This window comes from Procambarus clarkii, chromosome 6, assembly GCF_040958095.1.
Source record: "Procambarus clarkii isolate CNS0578487 chromosome 6, FALCON_Pclarkii_2.0, whole genome shotgun sequence".
NCBI classification, from domain to species: domain Eukaryota; kingdom Metazoa; phylum Arthropoda; class Malacostraca; order Decapoda; family Cambaridae; genus Procambarus; species Procambarus clarkii.
The window spans coordinates 16700592-16725394 of record NC_091155.1 but is presented as its reverse complement, the minus strand read 5'-3'; the positions used below and the strand labels follow the sequence as shown (position 1 = coordinate 16725394).

Sequence of the window (24803 nt, the reverse complement as noted above, 5' to 3'; positions counted from 1 at the left end):
TATATATATATATATATATATATATATATATATATATATATATATATATATATATATATATATATATATATATATATATATATATATATCCCCTACCATGTTATAGACTAATTTCTCTTTGAAATAATTGCAGGTAAATACTCAAGGAGAACCTTGCAACATTCACCTCGCCTATCATTCGAAATGTGTTCATTTACGGAACTCGTTTTATTAACAATATTATTCAAAGCATAGACCAACTTATACAGTTACAACTCCATCCACTTGGAGTAGTGTGTACAAGAACACATTTCCTATTTGCAAGGACGGCGTTTGATCCATCTATTGACCATGTAGTTGAGCACCGTTCCTTTACACCATTCGCTAATCCAAGCTCCTAGAATATCCATTTATTCATATCCCAACTCGAAATCAATATTCAAGGCCTTCCCTAGTGCTATAATCATTCTAGTTTAGCGTTTTCTCGTAATTATGTTACTTTCAACGACTCAAACAATTAATATAACTAAATAACTAATAAGAAAAATTAATAATAAATAAATGGACGAATGAATGATGTACATAGTAAGGTAATATCCACGTTGCTTCACATCACCATGCATAGTAAAGCAATATCCACGTTGCTTCACATCACCAGGCAAAGTAAAGCAATATTTACATTGCAATAATAATAATAACAACTTCTATTTGTATGCCTCTTGTGTTACGCAATAAATATTAATCTCGTATCGCTGTCAAGTTAAGGTATAGATGACCACACAGACTAAGGCTTGCACTTGGCTCAGGATGACTTCACCAAATGACTCTGTAATATCTCAATTGCTCAAACAATTCTGTGTTAGCAATAAGACCTTCCATCAATGTATAATTACTTACTGTAAATATATAGGTCTTGAAATAAAACATTTTCTGTAACTATAAGGTGTGAAGGATAGATGGACTTGTTTATGTAATAATCTAAGATGAGGTCTGATAAAGACCTTTTGTGTCCTCTGTTATGCGTTTACGCTACCGCTCACAGGATGAGTATGGGGTGCACAATAAACTAGCCGCCTCCGGCCACAATCAAAGCTATGCAAGGAGTTACAGTCCATGAATTGGTCTATTAATAATCGACTAAATATTATAATGTATATTTTTTATTATAATACAGCATCTATATAACAACATAAAACGGATACCACCTCCGGTACAAGTGTAGGGACCCGTAACCTCGGAGAAGAAAATAAAGAGTACTCAGTGAAGACCTTGTGGATCGTCACTGAAAACTTTTATATTTTCTTCTCCTACCACACCAATTCTTTATTATATTATCTTTTCGCCGTTTTCACAGTTAATATGTATTAGGATGAATTTTTACTTACATATAATCAAAGAAATTTACTAAATCTTATTTATTAAGGCAATATTATTTTTACACTGTCCTTGATGCCGCTTTATAATAAAATGCTTGATTGAGAAAAATGACAAAAATACTGGTATTTCCGGCAGAGTCTCTCTGCCCTCGAGAAAGTAAATACGATGAGAATTCATAGAAGTTCTCAAGGTCACATCAGTCACTTTTCATTCTAATAATAAGTATGTATTATTACTCTACATTGCCTTCTATGTTTATATCGCCCGTCATACAGCTGTGAGGTACTGTATTATTTCCTCCCTCGAGGCCGGATGGCAAGGCGATGGTCGTTACGTTGACTTTGACCTGTGATTGTATTAATTCATAATCTACGAAACATATTGGAAAGGTTCGTTTATGAGTATTCAGCCAAGATGTGATTAGTTCTATGTATTTTCCTTTTTAACAGCAATAAAATTTGAAAGCACAATTTACCTTTGGTAGTTTCATGTGGCCTTAACTTGATAGTTTTGACTGATAATAACTTCAGGGGATTTTAACTGATAACTTTGTTCAGCATTAAGTCTTCAAATTTCAGTGACCTTTGAGAAATTTAGGTCCTAATGATTTGTGAAATTCATATTTGCCAAATATGAATTTTGGGTTTGACAGTCTCAAGTGATTCAATCATAAACATTTTTATGACTTCACTTGGCATAACAACCCTCTTCAGCACCTGACCCACAGCAGATTTGTTCACATATCTTTTCTATCAGTATTATTCAACGGGTTGAATGACCATTAGAGTAACTTCACTCATTTACATACCACAAAATTTCATACACATTTACATACCACAAATTATGATACTTTCAAATGGACAATATTTATTACAAATCAGAATGGGACAGCAGTTATGGCCCAACGTGTGTGTGTGGCCGCGTGTGGCTTGTGGCTTTAACAACTCCTATTTTAGTATTTTAGTCCTACTTTTGGTCTCTAGCACCATAAACTCACCACTATGACCACTTCAGGAATTTTGACCCATTTTATTCAACATTTGTCATGTACTTACAAAAACATTAGAGGTTTAAATATTCCTAACCTTTAAGTTTCATCGATTTAAAGTCTATTTTTCCCTGATAAAATATTAATCAGAATGTTTTAGGGTAATTTAAGGGGAAGAACAAAGACTGGAAGAACAAAGAAAATAAAAATATATGTACTTGTTTCAACGAAAGATACGAATATCTTTTCTCCAGTTATAATTTTAGTTCAGACATTATATATTCATTATTTATACGAAATATACATAGTGAATTTAATGTTTACATCAAATGCCCAATATATTTTATGTATTGAAACCTAAAAATTAATACGTTAAGATCTAAAAGAGGGAGTTGTTTCAGACCTTCCATATGGTGAAGACCATATGATGGGCGTTTCCCCCTCAGTTTAGCCCTGAGTGCTCTCCAAGGGCGACAGTAGCTCACTTCTGGACTATAAAAGGCCTCGACGGGTTCTGGGAGGCAGATTATATCTCCTCTCCCCTAACATGGTAGGTTCCTCCCCTGATCCTCTACACCGCTCCTCATATGGTGGTAGTGTTGTGCTCTGGGATCACCTGCTTATATCGTCATGAAGTGATGTAGAATTTGTGTTTCTCCAGCATTTAGCTCAGGTAGACATTGACAGTTCCCTAAATATATATTGGGAAGAAACATTTGAAAAACTCAATTTCCATAGGTTTTCTGATCAACGTGTTAAATTCACTTATGTAATTATCAATATTCCAGTTGTTCAGTACAACTCTATGTAAAAAGATTAATGAACACATCTACAGGTTGATTAACCATAGAATTATATTTTCATATTATAAAAATGTTGTGTTAGGCATTGAATATGAAAAGTAGAAAATTCTCATTATTCTCTTTTGCAGAAATTGCTGGTTACTGTGGTCGTGGCTGTGGTGGTGGCTCGGGGTAGCGCTGTAGTCAGCTCCTCGTCCCACATCACCTTTGGAGGCTCATCTCATGGCTCATTAGGGGCTACATCTCATGGCTCCTTAGGGGCTACATCTCATGGCTCCGGCTTTACTCGACCTCATGAAACCTTTTCTGCACCTCATAGCTTCACAAAACCTGTCCAGCATGGCTCCGCTCTCTCCCGACCTCATGGCTCTCTGAGTGGCTTTGATCATAGCTCATCCCGGTTGTCTCATGGTAGCTATACACCACCTCGGCCAACCTATGGTGCTCCTGTTCACACTTACTCTCCTCCCAAGCCAACCTATGGTGCACCTGTTCACACCTACTCTCCTCCCAAGCCAAGGTATGGAGCTCCTGTTGACACCTACTCTCCTCCCAAGCCAACCTATGGTGCTCCTGTTGACACCTACTCACCACCTCAGGACATCTACAGTGTCCCCACAAATACTTATGGAGAGCCATATGACACCTACTCGCCTACACAAGACATCTACACAGTGCCAACCAATGCTTATGGTTTGCCTCTTGACACCTACACACCACCAAGTTATGGCGGCTATCACTAAGGCGAAGACACATCAAGAGGTTTCAGAAGCATGAGACTATTTGCTTCTTCAAGAGATTGCAAAGGGGCTTTCATCCCCATGGAACTGTGGTTCTTCTTGTGGCGACTGTGGCACCTCGTAGTCTCTCCTGGCACCCTTTTCTGGACTATGGCACCCCGTGGTCGAAAATGGCGCTCTTGCCTGTGACTGATTCCTGAACATCACTCAACATGTGAAATAAGAATGTGACCCTAAGAAAATTTATTTGTATTTATTTCACTAATATGAAAAGATAACAATAAATAGAACGTATTCTTTTCCTCTTTTTTAATCACTAATTTTATATCGTTAAGTAAAACTTACACAAGAATTAAAAACCGTTTCACTAATTCATATGAATGTGCATATATATATTTTTTAGTTATTTTGCAAACCTCTTTGTGACTCACTATGTTTCGTGAAGAGGTTTGCTCTGGTCTGTCTACAAAGTTCTCAGAATCTTCAAACGTGTAGTCATTTTTCTGTGTCAGCGCTTGTTAACTGAGACTGCATGGCCCAATCAGCCTACAGCCACAGTTTCAATGTACTCTGGTAAGTTAGTTCTGAGTCTCCCCTTCTGACCATTGTTAATAAAACGAGGTCCCACAGAGGCGATGCTTGTAGCCTGCCCTCAGAGACTCTCATGAAACAAAGACTTTTGGACTAGGTGAATCTCACCCTGGATACTGCCCAACCTCATGGGCCGGACTGTAAATCGACGGTCTCGCTTCACGCAGTTGGGCGTTCAATCCTCGACCGTCCAAGTGGTTGGGCATCATTCCTTTTCCCCCGTCCCATCCCAAATCCTTATCCTGACCCCTTCCAAATGCTATATAGTCGTAATGGCATGGCGCTTTCTCCTGATAATTCCCTTCCCTTCACAATGGTTACTTTAAGAGGGAGCAGACGCATTATGCTTGCTGGTCTCCATGGTATATAATCGGTAACTGGTAAGAGGCAAACTACCAAAAAGTTGGAAGATACCTAATGTTGTCTCGAGATACAAGCAGGAAGACATGCTGAGAGGAGGCGCTGACTACAGGCCAGTGCCCCTAATGTGCATACCATGCAAGTTAATGGAGAAAATTGAGAGAACAAATGAGTAGAATAACTTGAGAGAAAGAAGTTTGTAACACATCATCAGCATGGGTTCAGGGAGGGCAAGTCTTGCCTCGCAGGTCTAATTAATTCCATGCCCTGACGAAAATAAATTAGACAAGAAAGGAGGGTGGGTTAACTTCCTATATTTGAATTGCGAGAAAGCCTGACAAACTACTCCATAAGAGACTAGTGCATAGGTTAGAGAAGCAAGCAGAGTGACAGGGAAGGTACTCCAGGGAATAAGGAAATACTTTAGCAATAGAAGATAGCGAGTCACTGTGTTGGGTGAGATAGAGTAGGAAGGTGTCCCTAGCGGAGTTTCACAGAGTTGAAGTCTTGGACATTCTGTTTCTCAAATATATAAATGATCTTCAAGAAAGAAAAAGCTCCTTCCTCTCATTGTCTGCTGATAATGCAAACATTATAAGGAGGATTAAGACAATGGAAAACAGCTAAAGGCTACAAGATGACCTGGACAAACTGAAGGTATGGTGTCATAAATGGCTATTAGAGTTTAACTCAAATAAGTGTAATGTAATAAAGCTTGGTGGATCAGGAGACCAGACACAAAGTAACAAATTGGGGATAAACTCTTCGAAGAAACTGAAAGGGAGAACGATCAAAGGGTTGATGTCACATCGAAACTGTCTCCTGAAGCCCACATCAAAATTATATCATCAGCGGAATATGCAAGACTGGCTAACATCACTACTGCCCTTAGAAATGTGTGTAAGGAGTAATTTAGAACCTCGTACAGTACATATGTCAGACCACTCTTGGAGTATGCGGCTCCAGCGTGGAGTCTATATCTGGACAATGACAAGTCAAAGTCAGAGAAGGCTCAAAGGTATGCCACCGAGCTAGTTGCAGAACCAATGATGAATGAGTTACGAGGAAAAGATACTGGTGATTGATTTGATTATTAACTCAAGATATTGTTTTAATTGTATTTATTACCTCTAAGCATACTGTATTTTATAATATATTGTCACTAGTAAACTTCCCTTCACACATTTCGGGGGTTTCATATTTTAATCTACCGTAATTAAGCGTAGATTTAATTGCTACTGTGTTAAATTACACTGCGTTAGTCAAAGTATTTAAAATGGCCTTAGCCGTTTCAGTAGTACTGGCTGGTCATCCAACAGTAGATACCCTGGATACATGTATTTTTGGTGAGCCGGTATTAATGGCGTCCGGGTGGTTCTGGGATGGTACAGCTCAACTTGTTGTCTCATGCATCACAATTTATCTGCCAACAAGTTATATCTTAAAGCTGACAATAATATGTAAAGTACAGGTGTTATACGTGAAATTTGATTGATTAATAGTGTATAACTTACCCTTGTGGGTGGTGCTACCATGAGCCCTAACGAGTTATCTAAGACAGAAAATTTGGCCAATTAATCTGAGCTAAATGTAAACCAAACTGGTACTTCCCTTAGTTCTAGCAACAATTAGTGACTAATGTGAATCACGTTGCCCCTTGGGATTTGTTGGTTGAGTTAGTGGTCACGTGGTAGGCTCAATGTTGGCGGAACAACCTCGTTAACTCCACAAGTTCACTACACTCTTAACCACACACAATCACGGTTGCCTCCTCCCTCCCTCTCTGCTCCAGATCCATTTGTTTATAGTTGAAATTCAGGAAGAAGAATGGGTTCGAGGTCCAATTTAACTATTTACTATATAATTAATTTAGTAGATTCAATTTATTGTGTAACCAGCCCTGAGAATGGTGGATTTCAGTTAAATTACTCAGAAACGTTTCTTGAACGACAGGCAGCTGACCTTAGGCACTTAACCCCGTTATCTGTAACTTTTCTATAACTAACTAATGTAAATTAACAACATCTTATTGCTGTTATATTAGAGTTTTATATATGATGTGGAAATTTCCCTCAAACACAACTGATATCAGACTTAGCTTTCGTGTTGTTCTAAAGGGCTACAAACCTCTGGAAGGTTATGACGGAAATCATACGAGCTAACTGACTAATCTGCAATTATTCTTCAGCAATAATAATTAATTTTGCCGCGGGACAGGCAGCTAGTGTATATATAAGTGTTAGGCTTTTTTCCAGGTCTCTCCAAGGACGAATTACTGACCCTCCCCTGGATGCAACCCCACAACATACTAACTCCTGGGTACCTATTTACTGCTAGGTGAACAGGGCATAAGGTAATGCGCCTAGCAATTTATACCCCACCCGGGATTCGAACCCGGAAAACCCGATTATGTGTCGAGAACGAACCCGACTGTACTACTAGGAGCCTAAGCATTGCACAGGATTAAACTTTCAGTGAAAACTCACCCAGAAGTGGAGTACACTTCTCGATGCATTCATTTTTATATTTTTAATTATTCTATCATTCTAATTAAATTAAATTACAAACATTTAAATCATATATGTTGAGCTGAGTTATATAACAAATTTTACACAAATAATTGTAACATTTGTGTTACTTCTGAACTTACAGACAAGATAACATTTCTCGACAAAATTTTCCACCCATGTTTATTCAAAATGTATTATAACATTACATGGAAATCTAAGAAAATAACACCAGTTTTCTTAAAAAAAAAGTTACCTCTCAAAAATATAAATTACCCATTTTCTGTCAAATACCAAACATTGCACTCGCTGTATTAAACAAAAAATCAGCTATACTAAATAAGCCGCAACCTAAAAGAGAAGGGCGAACGGGAGATGGGAGACAGGGAGAGAATGGAGGAGGAGGAAGGAAAGGAGCAAAAGAGAGAGGGGAAGGAAGGGACAGATGGGAAGGAAAGGGAGGACTTGGGAAGGGAGACAAAGGGGATACCTAGTGAGTGTGGGAAAGGAGAGGACCTAAGAAGGGAGGGAGAAGTGAGGGAATGTGGATGGGAGGGAAGATATCCTTCAGCGATGGTGCCAAATTTTTGCACCACATCCTGAAGAGTTGTGCAAAAGTCTCCTTGTTGCACGTGCGTCGGTGCAACCGAACACGCAACAATGTCTCCAGCAGCGACAAAGTCTTGCACCTGGTAATTGGGCCTTGCCGTTATTTGAGAGGCAAAATGTCACTCCCGGAAGGGATCAGGATAAGGATTTGGGGTGGGCCGGGAGGGAAGAAGGAATGGTGCCCAAACCACTTGGACGGAACGCCGACCTGCATGAAGCGAGACCGTCGCTCTACCGTCCAGCCCAAGTAGTTGGAAAGGCCACAGAAAGTGTCCATGAGTTGTCAACATACTTTAGCCTTAAAGTAAAAACTTAGTGTGTGTACACACCGAAAAACGGAGCTTCACCAATGATACCATCATGAATTAACTACCCGAACGAAGGGTTCCACAAGGGAATCCCTCAACCCGTTTTCTTAACTAATAGGGCGCCACTTTTTCTTGTTTACGTTATCGTAACCAACAATACAAATGCGGCTTATTAAAAAAAGTAACGGCTCACAGCTTCGTACGTTTTCTATGCATCGTACTCAATGATTTAGGCGGGTTGTTTGAATTCATGCGTTTTTGGTCATGCAAAAATACATGAATTTATTACGGAGTGGTAAACCAAGAGAACGTAAGAGTGACTACCACACTTGTGATTTCCTTGACATGATCAAGAAGTTGATCATAGTAGTAGTAATAGAAGTAGTAATAGAAGTAGTAATAGAAGTAGTAGTTTTTTTTATTATTATTATTATTTTCTACCACAGACGTGGCCACACATTTACAATGCTAACCAGCATATATACATTTTCTTCTGTCCTCCATGGACAGGGTTAGAGAAGTGTTAAACATATAGTTCAAGGGTTTATTGAACACTCAACCATAGAAGGTGATTCGCTGCTTTTAAAATGCTAAGCTAAGTAGTAGTAGCGGTATATACAACTTCACAGTAGTAGAGCTGCTTAAATACTTGCAGTATTCGGGAAAAAATCCATATAATGAAACCAAATAGCATTTTGGGCAACAGGCCGGCGGCCAGAAACAGTCACGGCCCAAACATCGCGCAAATGGGAGACTAATGACACAAAATTGTATCCAAAAAGTGTATAATACAAATCAAAATACACAGGTGAAGGCAACTCCAACAATGGATCAGATCGTAGTCAGGAAAAGTGCAGCTCTAACTTCACGCGACAAAACTAAATAATAACAATTTATGGAACAAAAACAACTGTAATAAGTGAATAATAAGAATGGAAACAAGCAGCTCTTAAGATGTTAAACACAAGGTAAACCATGTTAAACAAAGGGTAAAGCATATTAAACACAAGGTAAAGCATGTTAAACACAAGGTATACCATGTTAAACACAAGGTATACCATGTTAAACACAAGGTAAGCCATGTTAAACACAAGGTAAACCGTGTTAAACACAAGGTAAGCCATGTTAAACACAAGGTAAGCCATGTTAAACACAAGGTAAGCCATGTTAAACACAAGGTAAGCCATGTTAAACACAAGGTAAGCCATGTTAAACACAAGGTAAGCCATGTTAAACACAAGGTAAGCCATGTTAAACACAAGGTAAACCGTGTTAAACATAAGGTATACCATGTTAAGCACAAGGCAAACCGTGTTAAACAAAGGGTAAAGCATGTTAAACACAAGGTAAAGCATATTAAACACAAGGTAAAGCATATTAAACACAAGGTAAAGCATGTTAAACAAAAGGTAAACAAAGTTTCCATCCCACACACCTCCCCACAGAACCCGAGTACCGACCCCTTCTCCCTGACTGCACGCAGTAGCCGTCACTCCCCCCCCCCCCCACTAACTGTAACACCCCCCTCCCCCCTCCCCCCTTAACCGCAACCCCAAACTACCTCTCCCTCCCCCTCCCCACCGTTCCCCTCCACCAGCCACTCAAGGTAGGGATGGGGAGGAAGGAATGAGATGCAAAGGGAGGGAGGAGACGGGAAATCACAATCCACCCAACACATTTTCGTTGGGAAGATGGGAGCCACTTACCAGTAGGTTAACGCAATATAAGACTAGACTAGACTAGACCCACCTGTCCACCCTGAGGGACACCCTGTCCACCAAGGGAGCCGGTCGGCCGAGCGGACAACACGCTGGACTTGTGATCCTGTGGTCCTGGGTTCGATCCCAGGCGCCGGCGAGAAACAATGGGCAGGGTTTCTTTCACCCTACGCTCCTGTTACCTAGCAGTAAAATAGGTACCTGGGTGTTAGTCAACTGTCACGGGCTGCTTCCTGGGGGTAGAGGCCTGGTCGAGGACCGGGCCGCGGGGACACTAAAAGGCCCCGAAATCATCTCAAGATAACCTCAAGATAAGATAACCTCCACATGCTACACCCAACAACTAACAATCCGCCCCCAAAACAGTCCACTCCTTTCCCCGGCATATTTTTACCAAACCCTATGAGCCACCTTATTACAAAATCCCAATACTATCCACACATAACTCCATCATCTGAGGAACGCAAGTCTTAGGAAACTGAAAGTGAAAATGGACAGAAGAAATAGAGCTTCAGCGTCATATGTACATCAGCAAAGATGAAATTTCAAACAAAAACCAACCCGAACGTTGGGGTAAAAGATCACTCACTGAAAACTCATTATTGAAGCTAAAAACTGGCAGGTGTCATAAGAAATGCAGTGTTCTCTCAGGACTTCCATACAGTTGGGAAAAAGTGAGAGAAGGAAGGGGAAGATGAGTGGCCGTCGTCATAAGAATGAATTGGAATTTTGAGGATATGGTGACCCAAGATTGTGAAGGTCACAGGGACTACATAGTGGGCACTATGAAAGTGCAACAGCCAAAGACAGTAGCAGTAGTAGTACTAGTATATAACCCACCACAAAATAACAAAATAAAATTTGTACCAATAATATAATATAATAGAAATTATCCGAGCTATTGACAATGCGAGACTTCATCCAACACAAGATAGACTGGGGGAAATATTATATCAAGAACACACACACTCCACCTCCACAACAGGGCTACAACAGCTTGGACACACTCGAGGAACACCAAGTCCCTCAATACATATTTTAAACATAAGGTGTGGGCCATAGAACCAGCAAGCAAAGAACACTACCTTCTTAAAATCATAACTCAAGAAAAAGAGAAACACAAAAATATGTAAAGAAGCATCCAGGTGCGCTTACATACACGTTCCGAAGCATTTACCCAAACACACACATAACTCACACTATATTCCACATTTGTATAACATATGGAGTTACACATATGTTATACAAGGGTATAACATTTGTATAATGTTACACAAGACGTTGCTACAACATTCCATCAATTTGCAACGCCTTCTAATATGTTGTAACAATTATCTAACAAGTTAAGACAACTTTCTAACACGTCATAAAAACTTTATAACTAGATGTAACAACTTTGTAACAAGGTAACAATAGGAACCGTTACATTGTGTGTTTAATTATTACTAATTATATATCATCACCTTCCCACCTGGATAAGTCCATATCACCTGGATAAATTCATCACAAATTATAATTATAAAAAAATTTCATGTAATTACTAGAAGGAGTATATCTCTGTATATATATATATATATATATATATATATATATATATATATATATATATATATATATATATATATATATATATATATTTATATATATATATTAGTATATTTTGGTAGCAGTCTTTCCTGTAGACATATATTATTAAATATGACCGAAAAAGTAAGATTAATAATTCTAACACGAATTTTCTCAATCTTTCGTACATTACGCTTCACTGTTGGAGGTAAATCAAAAATCACTTCTCCAAAATTCATTTTTATTTCTAGTCTGACGCGACACGGGCGCGTTTCGTAAAACTTATTACATTTTCAAAGACTTCACAAATACACAACTGATTAGAACGTATCTCTGATTTTATATCTACATTTGAGTGAGGTGGTAAGGGTGATGTGGCATTAACACAAGACAGAACAGGAGGGGATATTAATAGGGTATTAAAAGTATCAACACAAGACAGAACAGAAACAATGGGTATTGAATAGAAGTGTTTGTAGAAAGCCTATTGGTCCATATTTCTTGATGCTTCTATATTGGAGCGGAGTCTTGCTCCAATATAGAAGCATCAAGAAATATGGACCAATAGGCTTTCTACAAACACTTCTATTCAATACCCATTGTTTCTGTTCTGTCTTGTGTTGATACTTTTAATACCCTATTAATATCCCCTCCTGTTCTGTCTTGTGTTAATGCCACATCACCCTTACCACCTCACTCAAATGTAGATATAAAATCAGAGATACGTTCTAATCAGTTGTGTATTTGTGAAGTCTTTGAAAATGTAATAAGTTTTACGAAACGCGCCCGTGTCGCGTCAGACTAGAAATAAAAATGAATTTTGGAGAAGTGATTTTTGATTTACCTCCAACAGTGAAGCGTAATGTACGAAAGATTGAGAAAATTCGTGTTAGAATTATTAATCTTACTTTTTCGGTCATATTTAATAATATATATATATATATATATATATATATATATATATATATATATATATATATATATATATATATATATATATATATATGTCGTACTTAGTAGCCAGAACGCACTTCTCAGCCTACTATGCAAGGCCCAATTTGCCTAATAAGCCAAGTTTTCATGAATTAATTGTTTTTCGACTACCTAACCTACCTAACCTAACCTAACCTAACTTTTTCGGCTACCTAACCTAACCTAACCTATAAAGATTTGTTAGGTTAGGTTAGGTAGGGTTGGTTAGGTTCGGTCATATATCTACGTTAATTTTAACTCCAATAAAAAAAATTGACCTCATACATAATGAAATGGGTAGCTTTATCATTTCATAAGAAAAAAATTTAGAGAAAATATATTAATTCAGGAAAACTTGGCTTATTAGGCAAATTGGGCCTTGTATAGTAGGCCAAGAACTGCGTTCTGGCTACTAGGTACGACATATATATATATATATATATATATATATATATATATATATATATATATATATATATATATATATATATATATATATATATATATATAAATTAAAGTTCCCCACTTGGAAGGAGAACGAAAACTGCTGTCGGTACATAAGAATCCTGAATATAATGGCCCATGTCTGAAGACATTACTGTCATCAACATTTAAAATTTAATGCAAGGCCAGAAAGCGTTTGGCATTAATTATGATCCAATAAGCACCAGATTTTCCCGAGAATAGTATGAGAGAGTGAGAGTGAGTGCGGCATGACCTTGCCGACCCTGGCCATAGTGACCTCAACTGACCACAGCGCCACGTGGCGGGGCGGGACGGAAATGACACTAATGTTATGAAATGTTTGAATGTCGAGAAACGTGGCATTAATGGTCTTGTTTATATTTTATAACATTAAAGTAACAACAATGATAATAATAACAGTAATTTAAAGTCCTAGTAATTATATGCGTGATAATAATTATAATTTAAAACACTTATTTTATTAATAATAAAAATTATAGTAATAATATTATATCACTAAAAATTATTTATTCAAATACATATAGCAGTGTTTTCCTGTCTAAGTCTTATGAGAGAAGGATCTATGTGGCGCCTCCGTGGAATAGCCATCAGCTTTCCTCTGTCCTCTAGCATCAAAAACTTGACAATGTTTTCCCCAAGATAAGAATAATGTTAAGGGGTTTCATTGATGTGATTTTCATTTTATTTTTTTTGTCTCCTGAGTTACATTAAGCGTCCAATCCATCATATGCATCGTCTGTTTCAAGTACTCGTAAACATCTCGCACTTCGGAGTACAATTGAGTACAACTGAGTAATGATACTTATATTATTACTATAATGATAATAAAGTTAATAATAATAATAGCAATAATAATATTCATGAAAATTGTGGTAATTGTCGAGACTTTTCTTAATTCGATAATTAGCCACTTTAGACGAATTACACGATATTCTAAATAACGCACGAATCTGGCAGACAATCCGGCAGACCTGGAGGCGTCTGACCTGCCTGGAGGCGTCTGACCTGCCTGGAGGCGTCTGACCTCATATGGGAGCAGACCTGTCTGCTCCCATAACAGCGCAGGCGCAGCCAGTGGAAGCGAACTGCCTAGTCTCCTACAGTTAAACTTCATTCAGTTATGACCGAAAGCTCTCGAATGTGCTCTCTTTTGCTCTTCTTTCTTCTGGCAATACTTCTTCTTTCTTCTACCTACTTCTTCTAAGAAGAAGACTATTTCTAGTGTTCTTCTTTCACTGGCAATACTATGGCTTAGATATGGCACCATATAAAAACAAATATTTTTGTTCTGTTCTTAAAAGATAAAAGATAAAACATGAAAGATACTGTTCTTAAAAAATTCCCCCATTTTGCACCCGCAAGATAACGTAAGATTTTAAGGGTTGACAGATGTTAATCTTCTTGTTTGAGGAGCTGTTCACTTGAGACAGTTAAGCAAGTCCCAGCTGTGTCTGGGTACAAGTGACAGGATGAACAACCCAGCGGGTTTTTCTTCCTATTGGGGAGTGTTGTACATGCTGCTATGGCGGTGTGTCCACTCACAGGATGAGTGGCGCTGGCCAATACTGTCACTATGGCGGTGTGTCCACTCACAGGATGAGTGGCGCTGCCCAATACTGTCACTATGGCGGTGTGTCCACTCACAGGATGAGTGGCGCTGCCCAATACTGTCACTATGGCGGTGTGTCCACTCACAGGATGAGTGGCGCTGCCCAATACTGTCACTATGGCGGTGTGTCCACTCACAGGATGAGTGGCGCTGCCCAATACTGTCACTATGGCGGTGTGTCCACTCACAGGATGAGTGGCGCTGCCCAATACTGTCACTATGGCGGTGTGTCCACTCACAGGATGAGTGGCGCTGCCCAATACTGTCACTATGGCGGTGTGTCCACTCACAGGATGAGTGGCGCTGCCCAATACTGTCACTATGGCGGTGTGTCCACTCACAGGATGAGTGGCGCTGCCCAATACTGTCACTATGGCGGTGTGTCCACTCACAGGATGAGTGGCGCTGCCCAATACTGTCACTATGGCGGTGTGTCCACTCACAGGATGAGTGGCGCTGCCCAATACTGTCACTATGGCGGTGTGTCCACTCACAAGATGAGTGACGCTGCCCAATACTGTCACTATGGCGGTATGTCCACTCACAGGATGAGTGGCGCTGCCCAATACTGTCACTATGGCGGTGTGTCCACTCACAAGATGAGTGGCGCTGCCCAATACTGTCACTATGGCGGTGTGTCTACTCACAGGATGAGTGGCGCTGCCCAATACTGTCACTATGGCGGTGTGTCTACTCACAGGATGAGTGGCGCTGCCCAATACTGTCACTATGGCGGTGTGTCCACTCATAGGATGAGTGGCGCTGCCCAATACTGTCACTATGGCGGTGTGTCTACTCACAGGATGAGTGGCGCTGCCCAATACTGTCACTATGGCGGTGTGTCTACTCACAGGATGAGTGGCGCTGCCCAATACTGTCACTATGGCGGTGTGTCTACTCACAGGATGAGTGGCGCTGCCCAATACTGTCACTATGGCGGTGTGTCTACTCACAGGATGAGTGGCGCTGCCCAATACTGTCACTATGGCGGTGTGTCCACTCACAGGATGAGTGGCGCTGCCCAATACTGTCACTATGGCGGTGTGTCTACTCACAGGATGAGTGGCGCTGCCCAATACTGTCACTATGGCGGTGTGTCTACTCACAGGATGAGTGGCGCTGCCCAATACTGTCACTATGGCGGTGTGTCTACTCACAGGATGAGTGGCGCTGCCCAATACTGTCACTATGGCGGTGTGTCTACTCACAGGATGAGTGGCGCTGCCCAATACTGTCACTATGGCGGTGTGTCTACTCACAGGATGAGTGGCGCTGCCCAATACTGTCACTATGGCGGTGTGTCTACTCACAGGATGAGTGGCGCTGCCCAATACTGTCACTATGGCGGTGTGTCTACTCGCAGGATGAGTGGCGCTGCCCAATAAACTCGCCCGTCGGGTCAAAATGTAAACATTTAAAATCAAAACGAATGTCAACTCTACCTACTTGTTGCTATATAGTCGTATTGGCTTGGCTCTTTCCCCCTGATAGTTCCTTCCTTCTTTCCTTCTTGTGGAAGAAGAACACCAGGTGACACGCGTATCTGACGATTTAATAAGCTTCGGTGTAATTAACTATGGAAATTAATTAACCAACTACCTGACCCGGTGGCCAGGTTGGGCTTACTGGCGATAAGTCCTGCGATACGGCTAACTTGGCAAGTAAGCCTTTTCGCATGTTCTCAGCCCTCTGGTGGTGCCTCAGTTCACCAGGTGGTCCACTTCAACATCATTAAGACTGTAGCTGTGAGATCCCTGAGCCACACCATTTGGCTCAGGGATCAGGAAGCCTGGCAGCGACTGTCAGACCTCCTGGAGATGTTAACAGCTTGGCTCAAATGATTCATTGATGAAGATTAAGCCACCCAAGAGGTGGCACAGGCTACCTACCACTACCATAGGTAAGTGGAAGGTTTTTAGGGTGAATGTGATCTTTGGTCTTGAAAGCTTGGGCTCAAATGTTTACAATGTATTTCATAACATCTCAAGTTATGAAATACCAAATCGCGGAAATACCCTGAAAGGTCTGTAACTGTAAACCAAGAGATCTATCTACACTGGCTTGGGTATCAGTGTAGACTTATCGTCGATGAGAAGTTAGAAGTCGAGAAAGAGTCTGGAATCGATATAATGAAGATCAAGATCATTCGTATTGTTTTAGGAAACCATATGCAATAAATGCAATAGTCATTGATAGATAGCCTAGGGGCTTACGAAGTCAAGTGTCAGGTCGATCAGTGAGTAGCAAACCTTGTGACGCATAAATAGAAACATATGATGACTCAGTATTACCACCAAACAGATCTGATGGATTGGTGATAATGAGACTCACTCAAATTCGGCCTATGAAGGCCGAATTTTTTGATCTTCACTCCGCAAATAGGTTCAAGTTACTGAACTAGACAACACTCTTCCTGTGCTTCATTTTCTTACCAATCCCCCGCTAATCCTGTAACAGTCCAATAGAGAAAGTCATTAGACTTTTTCCCAGTAAGAATGTCTGCAAAGTCCTAGGGCCAGAAAGAGAGAGAGCCTTTACATTCTTAAATGGTGTGCCCTTGCAGTCCATATTCATGCGAAAACTCACTAACAAACCTGGCCACTATTATTTAAGGCGTCCATGGCAATAACTGATGATAAAAGGAAAAGAGGAATGCATCATTAGAAAATATAAGACAAATATTTATACTTTCAGTCATTAGTAAGATCTTTTGAAAACAAAAATCCTTCTTGAGAGATTGGAAAATGACCTTGATACAAACTACTTATTAACTGGCAATTTGGTTTTAAGGGTAAAAGAATCAGACCAGATCTACTACTACTACTGTTGAAAGGATACACATGTCGTAGTTTAGGATATAATTGGCTCATTTGGTAAGGTCTGACATAAAACACTGATGCGTTAACCAATAGCTGGCCATTGATTGAAATTTTCTACGCCTCATTAAAATTTACTAAATTAACTGAACCTTTCATCAACAACAATTTCTTTCTCAAATATACCATAGAAGCGAGTGTATTCCAGAGGATCGAACTCCTCTGGAACATCTACATCTACATCGTGACGCTAACACCAGAAGCCAGTGAGTAATAATTAATTAATCAAGTAATCGAATCAAGAAAAGTCTCAACAATACTCACTATTTTCATTAACATTATTATTTTTATTATTATTATTTACCTCATTATTATAGTAATAATATCAGTATTATTACTCAATTGTACTGTGAAGTGCGAGATGTTTACGATTACCTGAAACCAGTCTAAACTAACTACACAAAGAACGGAAACCAGAACACTAGATACATTCCCAGTCATTGTGGTCTGGCTGAAACGTGACAACGAGTTGAAAATGTTTTAAGTTTATTGAGGTATAAATACACATAAAGGGATGACGTACCTCAAGCTTTTCTCAATTCATTCACATCTAGGTGAGTACAGAATTATACGCAGCGAATTGAGCGTCGATAGATGGTTCATGACAAATAATTACCCAAACAAGCCACAAAAGATTATATATTCGTGTTTTTTTGTGGATACGAGAAGGTCCAATAGGCTACGGAACCTGTACACAAGTGTGGATATGAGAAGGTCCAATAGGCTACGGAACCTGTACACAAGTGTGGATACGAGAAGGTCCAATAGGCTATGGAACCTGTACACAAGTGTGGATACGAGAAGGTCCAATAGGTTACGGAACCTGTACACAAGTGTGGATTCGAGAAGGTCCAATAGGCTACGGAACCTGTACACAAGTGTGGATACGAGAAGGTCCAATAGGCTACGGAACCTGTACACAAGTGTGGATACGAGAAGGTCCAATAGGCTACGGAACCTGTATACACGTCATTTTGTAGGTCAGGAAGGGAGAGTCCCACCCACGTCACGCGTCCAGCAGCCATCTTGAGAGTGACTATGAAAATGGAGTGGAAAATGTAGAACTTTTTTTTCATGATGATCGGTAGACTTTTGGGTCGAGATCTGTGAGAGAGAGACACCTCATCTTGGCCGAGTGCTGGGAGGGGTGGACACGTCATCTTGGCCGAGTGCTGGGAGGGGTGGGCACGTCATCTTGGCTGAGTGCTGGGAGGGGTGGACACGTCATCTTGGCCGAGTGCTGGGAGGGGTGGACACGTCATCTTGGCCGAGTGCTGGGAGGGGTGGACACGTCATCTTGGCCGAGTGCTGGGAGGGGTGGACACGTTATCTTGGCCGAGTGCTGGGAGGGGTGGACACGTCATCTTGGCCGAGTGCTGGGAGGGGTGGACACGTCATCTTGGCCGAGTGCTGGGAGGGGTGGACACGTCATCTTGGCCGAGCGTTCGGAGGGCTAGTTAACTTGGCCACATCACCAGACTCGGGCCGCAAAAGTGACGTAATTATCGCATGCTGCGTTTGTCAGCATTTTTTGTTAATTAAGCTTCAGCATGTGTGTGTGTTATGGCTTTAAGTTTATCTTTTAGATATTTTACTCTTTAATGTTAAATTGTATATATGATCTGTGAACTCTTGTATTATATCTTTGTATTGCTTAGATGTAACTTATACCATGTATATGAATGGAATATTACGAACAGTTGCTGAGGTCAGTATTCATGTTACTATGCAGGATTCTCAGTGCTCCGGCTTTGTTTGTGTATCTACGAGCAAAGTGAGTTAACACACTGATATGTGTACCAGTAGTGGTGCAGTGGTAGTGTATGCGGCGGGCAATTCCTTGGTCGCAGGTTCGCGTCCACCTCACATTCCTGGTTGATGTTCTCACCCTCAAATATTCCCGAATGACACAGGAGAGAAATGGTGGAGATGAATGATAAAGATCCTTTAAAAAAAATCCATCTATGTATGAACGAGGCCCAGCCTCGAGAAGCGTAACGAGGCCCAGCCTTTACCCTCACTTACTGGTTAAATGCGACTCCTTATTAATTTAATATATACAGAAACCAGAGTTCTACTGTGTAACCTTCGGTTCACTTCCTCAAGATCTAAGCGTTTGACCGTTTGGATGTCACGACTAGAGGATGCTGTACCCTTTTATGCTACACTGCAAAGCCTCTGAAAACGCCGCCACCACCTGCTACCCACTGAGTAATTTCCTCTATTGACGGTGGAGCAGGATACCGTTAACTAGGTATAAACCCCGAAAACTATGTCCCCAATTATCCGAAAAGGAGGGTTATGCTTTATGTTAAGTGTCGTAATTAAATCAAAGTATAAAGGGATTATCTTAGTTTTAAATAAATGCTTGTATTCTTGCAGAGAGAGCCCTAGTCTTAAATTAAGCATGGGCTTGAGATCAACCACAATGAAAAAGTAACCGTTGGTGGAAAATACATCACTACTGTATTAACCACAGTAATTACTAATTTTACTAATTCGTAGAATTAATCCAATTAATGTTTTCTATTGCAAAGCCATTTTTACCAAAATCTTCCTACAGTCTCAATGACGCTGGGAGGTAGCGACAGCCTAAAACATGAATTCTCTCTACATTTAGTTGAATCTAAACAGACCCCAATTAATTACATCCCTTTATTAAGGATAATCGTTTATTTAGTTGTTTTATTTATATAGCATATTACTGCTTACTGAACTCGCTTATTTAGGTCAATTACCAACTACAGTGGAAAATATTGCAATGTAAAACAATTCAATATAATATTCTTCTTTTTATTTTATGCAGTCTTAATAAGCTGACTTGCGTTATGCAAAAATACATTGCGCCTTAATATAAATATCAGTGACATAAATATCTGTCACGAGTCCTCACTTCCCTGATTAATAGCGAATAAGTAAATTCATTTAAGCTCGAGATCACTTTGAGTGTTCCGCGCATGCGTATCGCAGCCAGGGAGGAAGGAGACTCCACTAGAGCGTCGCTAGCTACCACGCGACTCGGACGCCATTACCAACGTGCAACAGAGAGCAACGTCTCGATGTTGTTAAGTTATAATTAGTTTCGTTCTTACAACCACGAGACCGGTGCCACGTTACAAGGCACATAACGGCAGTGTCCAGGAACTAATCATTTCTCCAACCCACAATTGACGTCTTATCACGGCAGCTGAAGACGAGGGACCTGGAATCGTTCCTTAATCAACGGACACTCGGCCCGGCAACTATTAATCACATATATTATAACAATGTGCACAAGTTTTATATTTAGGCTAGTTGTCGTTAGGCTGTTTAATTACCATCAAAACCCAGTACGTTCACTCTCTATTCTTATTCCGTATTTTACTGGACCAAATTGCATAGATATCTGCAGTGATAGTCATATCCTTTAGGAAGAATTCCGTAATCTAGGATGTACTTGTAGTTAATTATGTAGAAGATTTTTACAATGTAATTGCCTTCCAGCTCCCGGGTCCACGTCAAGCGAGGTGCTAGGCTTCCCCACCTTCACGTGCAACAATTTGTCCGACACAAGTCGTCAGTGGAGTGTGGCAACTGATTTCATCTCTCTCAATTTGCAGCTAAGCTGTCACCCTTAGTTGAATTAGATAACTAACAAATACATACTTTAATGATCTCCTAATGAGATCAATATTACTAACCCATTGCTTTAGTAATATATTAGTCTATATTATTGTAGTATCTTGAGACACATTCGCCTCAAATTATTATTACCTAATTCATTCAATATTCATTTACATTTATTTAATTCAGTGACGAACCAGCACTGAAATGATGCTAGGGATGTATATTAATCTTTTAGCATATAACCCCCCATTTTGGGTGAGAGGATTTGATTCATAATACAGTCCCTTTAACATTCAATATATTATTTATTAAAACATCCATAGGACACTAGTTCATGGAGTTAAATATCTAACCACTTGCTCTACCCTCTTTTCTACTTTTTCTCAAAAGGTGGTGGTCCTTCGTAGCTATCGAAAATAGTATTAATTTTAATGATTTACATGAGTCAAGTTTTCCCACATTTAGCACGCAGTTTCTTATCCCAAATCCCTTACACTATAATTAATAATTTGAAGCAAAGCCTCCAAAAATAAAAACTATCCTATCTAACAATTAATGACAACCAGCAGGTTATATAGAAATAATCATTAATATACAATTGAAAATCTAGGGTTACGAATCCTGACTATCTTGATGACAGCCCAGTAATCTTCCCAATACATCTAAGAATAAAAACATCCTATCCCTGTACTGATATAACTAAATGCAATATCCCTAAACCGTCAGTAAAAGCTAGCTAGCAAAATCATTGGCTCTCTATTAGACATACACGTGTTCCATCCAGAACATGAGAATTGAACACACAAACTGAAATCTCAGTCTTTCAGGAAAGGAACACTGAACTTGCGCAAAGTTCATCCGGGTGTTCCACTCACCCTTTTTATTAAAAACTTAATGTCTACACGACATTCTCTAAGAATAAACAGTCAAACACAATATATCATTTATTAATCAATACTACTTTTAATATCACAGTTCTAGCTGAAATTACAGCCATAATGATGTTCACACTATCACTTAGGTGTCGATTGTTAATTTAGTTCGCCCCTCTTGCTCTCAAAGCACAGAAAACTACATGACAACAATTTTCCTAGTACCTGTTGTTCTAGGTACTGTGCAATAAATTTTCATTAGACAGTGTTATTTAACAAAATTTTCCATACTTCCTTCCTCCAGAATTTGAGTAACTTGCTTTCTTGGTTTCAACATTTAAACACTGTTTTTACAGACTCATGTTCCTAAGTATTCAAAAGCATTACGTTAATATTATAGAGCAAAGATGGCAATTACATTTACTGTTCCACAATTGTTCATGAACACAAAAAAAAATAGATGTTAGAAGACTGACGATTAGTTGATTGCAGTTCCAATGACCATCAGTTGCTGACTGTAGATAATCCTGGTCCTCATGTACTTCATCCAGTTACCGCTGAAGGACAACAGACTGTCCTAGAAATGAGTGTTGAGTGACCAGTGACTGCCCGTGACTGGCTGCTGCAGGTCGGGTGAACCTTGCTAACAGGACGCGACTCATTACTCATCTTGAAGCCCACAAAACAGTCTTGGTAGAAGAGACTGAATCAGTACCTGAATCGCGGGAGTGCAGGACTTAAACCGCACAACGTTGTCTCGTGACGGAAGTCGCTGCATAAGAGCGTTGAGGTGGGTGGCGTGTTGACAAAATAAGTGGCTCCCAATCGTCAGTCACCATGGTTCACTTCATCTCAGGCGTTTCTTGTTGACACCTGACTACCAGACCGTAAACGGCATTCGTGTACACCCTTGTACAGTTAACCTTGAGACGAGGGAGGCTGTGGCCCCCTTCTATGGCGAGTCAAGTACAAATATGTTTATTGAGATAAGAAAGAAATACATCTCAAAGGGATAGAGTAGCTTAGGCTATTTCTACCCCCCCTATGGCGAGACAACCTACTCTGTAGGGAGCCCGTGTCGTTCATCTAGTGTCCGCCTCGTTCCGCTGGCGTTACAAATTGACGAAGTAACCATGGATCCAACGACAAGAATAATTAGTACTGCTACATGCTGGCTCCCTCTTTGATTTTCCTGCATTTACTTCCGGTCCGCTTGCAGTCTTGACGACGCAGCTGGTGGGTGGTGATGACGTCGAGACAACCACCCACGATGGTGTAGAACTTTGACATCTGGTGACTGCATCCTTGTGGACAGCATACTGAGCCAAGACAACCTCGTTAGTGACGAGAGGTGTCGGCTGGGTGACTGGTGTATTGTCACCAACCCTAAGTACCCAATTGGTTAGTTACTGGGTCTGGTGGGGGAGGTCTTTGTGTAATGTGCCTCCCCCTTGATCTTCTCAGATAGGGGTTCACGTGTGGCTGGGACAACTGGGCAGGTGTACAAATCAGACCTGGGAAAGGACAGACAATAACATGGCGGAAGCATGGATATAACTCTGGGTTTGTTGGAAGCTGGAAACCCCAGAGCAAGGTAAAGTCTGCTATCTGAGTTAAGTACAGCTAAGAAATCCACATCATTGCCTCTACAGGAAAATCTAATGAATTCTAAATTATACTAACTAAGGGAGTTACTTTAACCTTTACTGTACAGTGCAAGATCTTGTTACCATAGGGTGACGAGAGAGCACTTGACTACTGATGAGAGATGACAGAGGGTCATTCTCCCTATATAACTCGTAACTTGAGTTATCAGCCAGCTCCGCTGGGTCAGGAATTAGACTTGCTGAAGGCAATTCTAGTTCCTCCCTAGCATGATAAATCTTCAACTTATTAATGTGGACAGTTCTTTGCACCTGATCGTCAAAGACTCCCATTATGACAAAATTGACAGGATCTGCTTTCTTGATCACTCTGTACGGCCCCCGCCATCTAGGAGCTAGTTTCCTACTCTGATTGGCGGGAGCTGCTTCACTTATTCTCAAGACAAGGCTGCCCTCCTTCAAATTCTAGAGGTCGTTCATTCCTGTCATAATAGTGAGCATATCTACCCCGTGCTTTTCTTGAAGCCTCCGCTGTAACTCTCTAAGCATTCCTCATTTTATTGAGAACTTCTGAAGGATAGTTCTTCGAGCGACCTTAGGTTCAATTCCTGTAGTCTCTCCTCGTAACTCATACCCCTCAGTTCGGGTACTAGTCTCGAGCCAAACCTTTGAACCTTATCCTTATACAAGTTTCTGAAGGTCGTTCATATATTGGTCAACCTGGCATATGCTACTGATGTCCTTTTGATATGGGCTTCAGGGGACAGGTCTGGCGTGATATCAACCCCCAGGTCTTTCTCTCTGGCCCTTGAAGAATTTCATCTCCCAAATGATACCGTGTGTCTGGCCTCCTGCTCCCTACACCTATCTTCATTGCATAACATTTGCTTGGATTAAATTCTAACAACTATTTGTTTGACCATTCCTTCAACTTGTCCAGGTCTTCTTGAAGCCTCAAGCTGTCCTCCTCTATCTTAATCCTTCTCATAATTTTGAGATCGTAAGTAAACATTGAGAGGAATGAGACTATACCCTCCGGAAGATCATTTGTGTATATCAGAAACAGGATACGTCCAAGTACAGAGTCCTGTGGGACTCCACTGGTGACTTCACGCCAATCTGAGGTCTAACCCCTCACTGTAACTCTCTGCTTCCTATTGCTTAGGTACTCCCTTATCCACTGGAGCGCCCTACCAGTTACCTCTGCCTGTTTCTCCAGCTTATGCACCAGC

General features: G+C 40.4%; 1 protein-coding gene across 1 annotated transcript; it reads left to right on the top strand.

The window, feature by feature from the left end:
• Positions 1-548: 548 nt before the first annotated feature.
• On the top strand, positions 549-3890 carry LOC138355407 (uncharacterized). Its single transcript, XM_069310301.1, has 2 exons — positions 549-569; positions 3276-3890. The coding sequence occupies exons 1-2, from the start codon at positions 549-551 to the stop codon at positions 3888-3890; spliced, it is 636 nt and encodes a 211-aa protein (XP_069166402.1).
• Positions 3891-24803: the final 20913 nt, after the last annotated feature.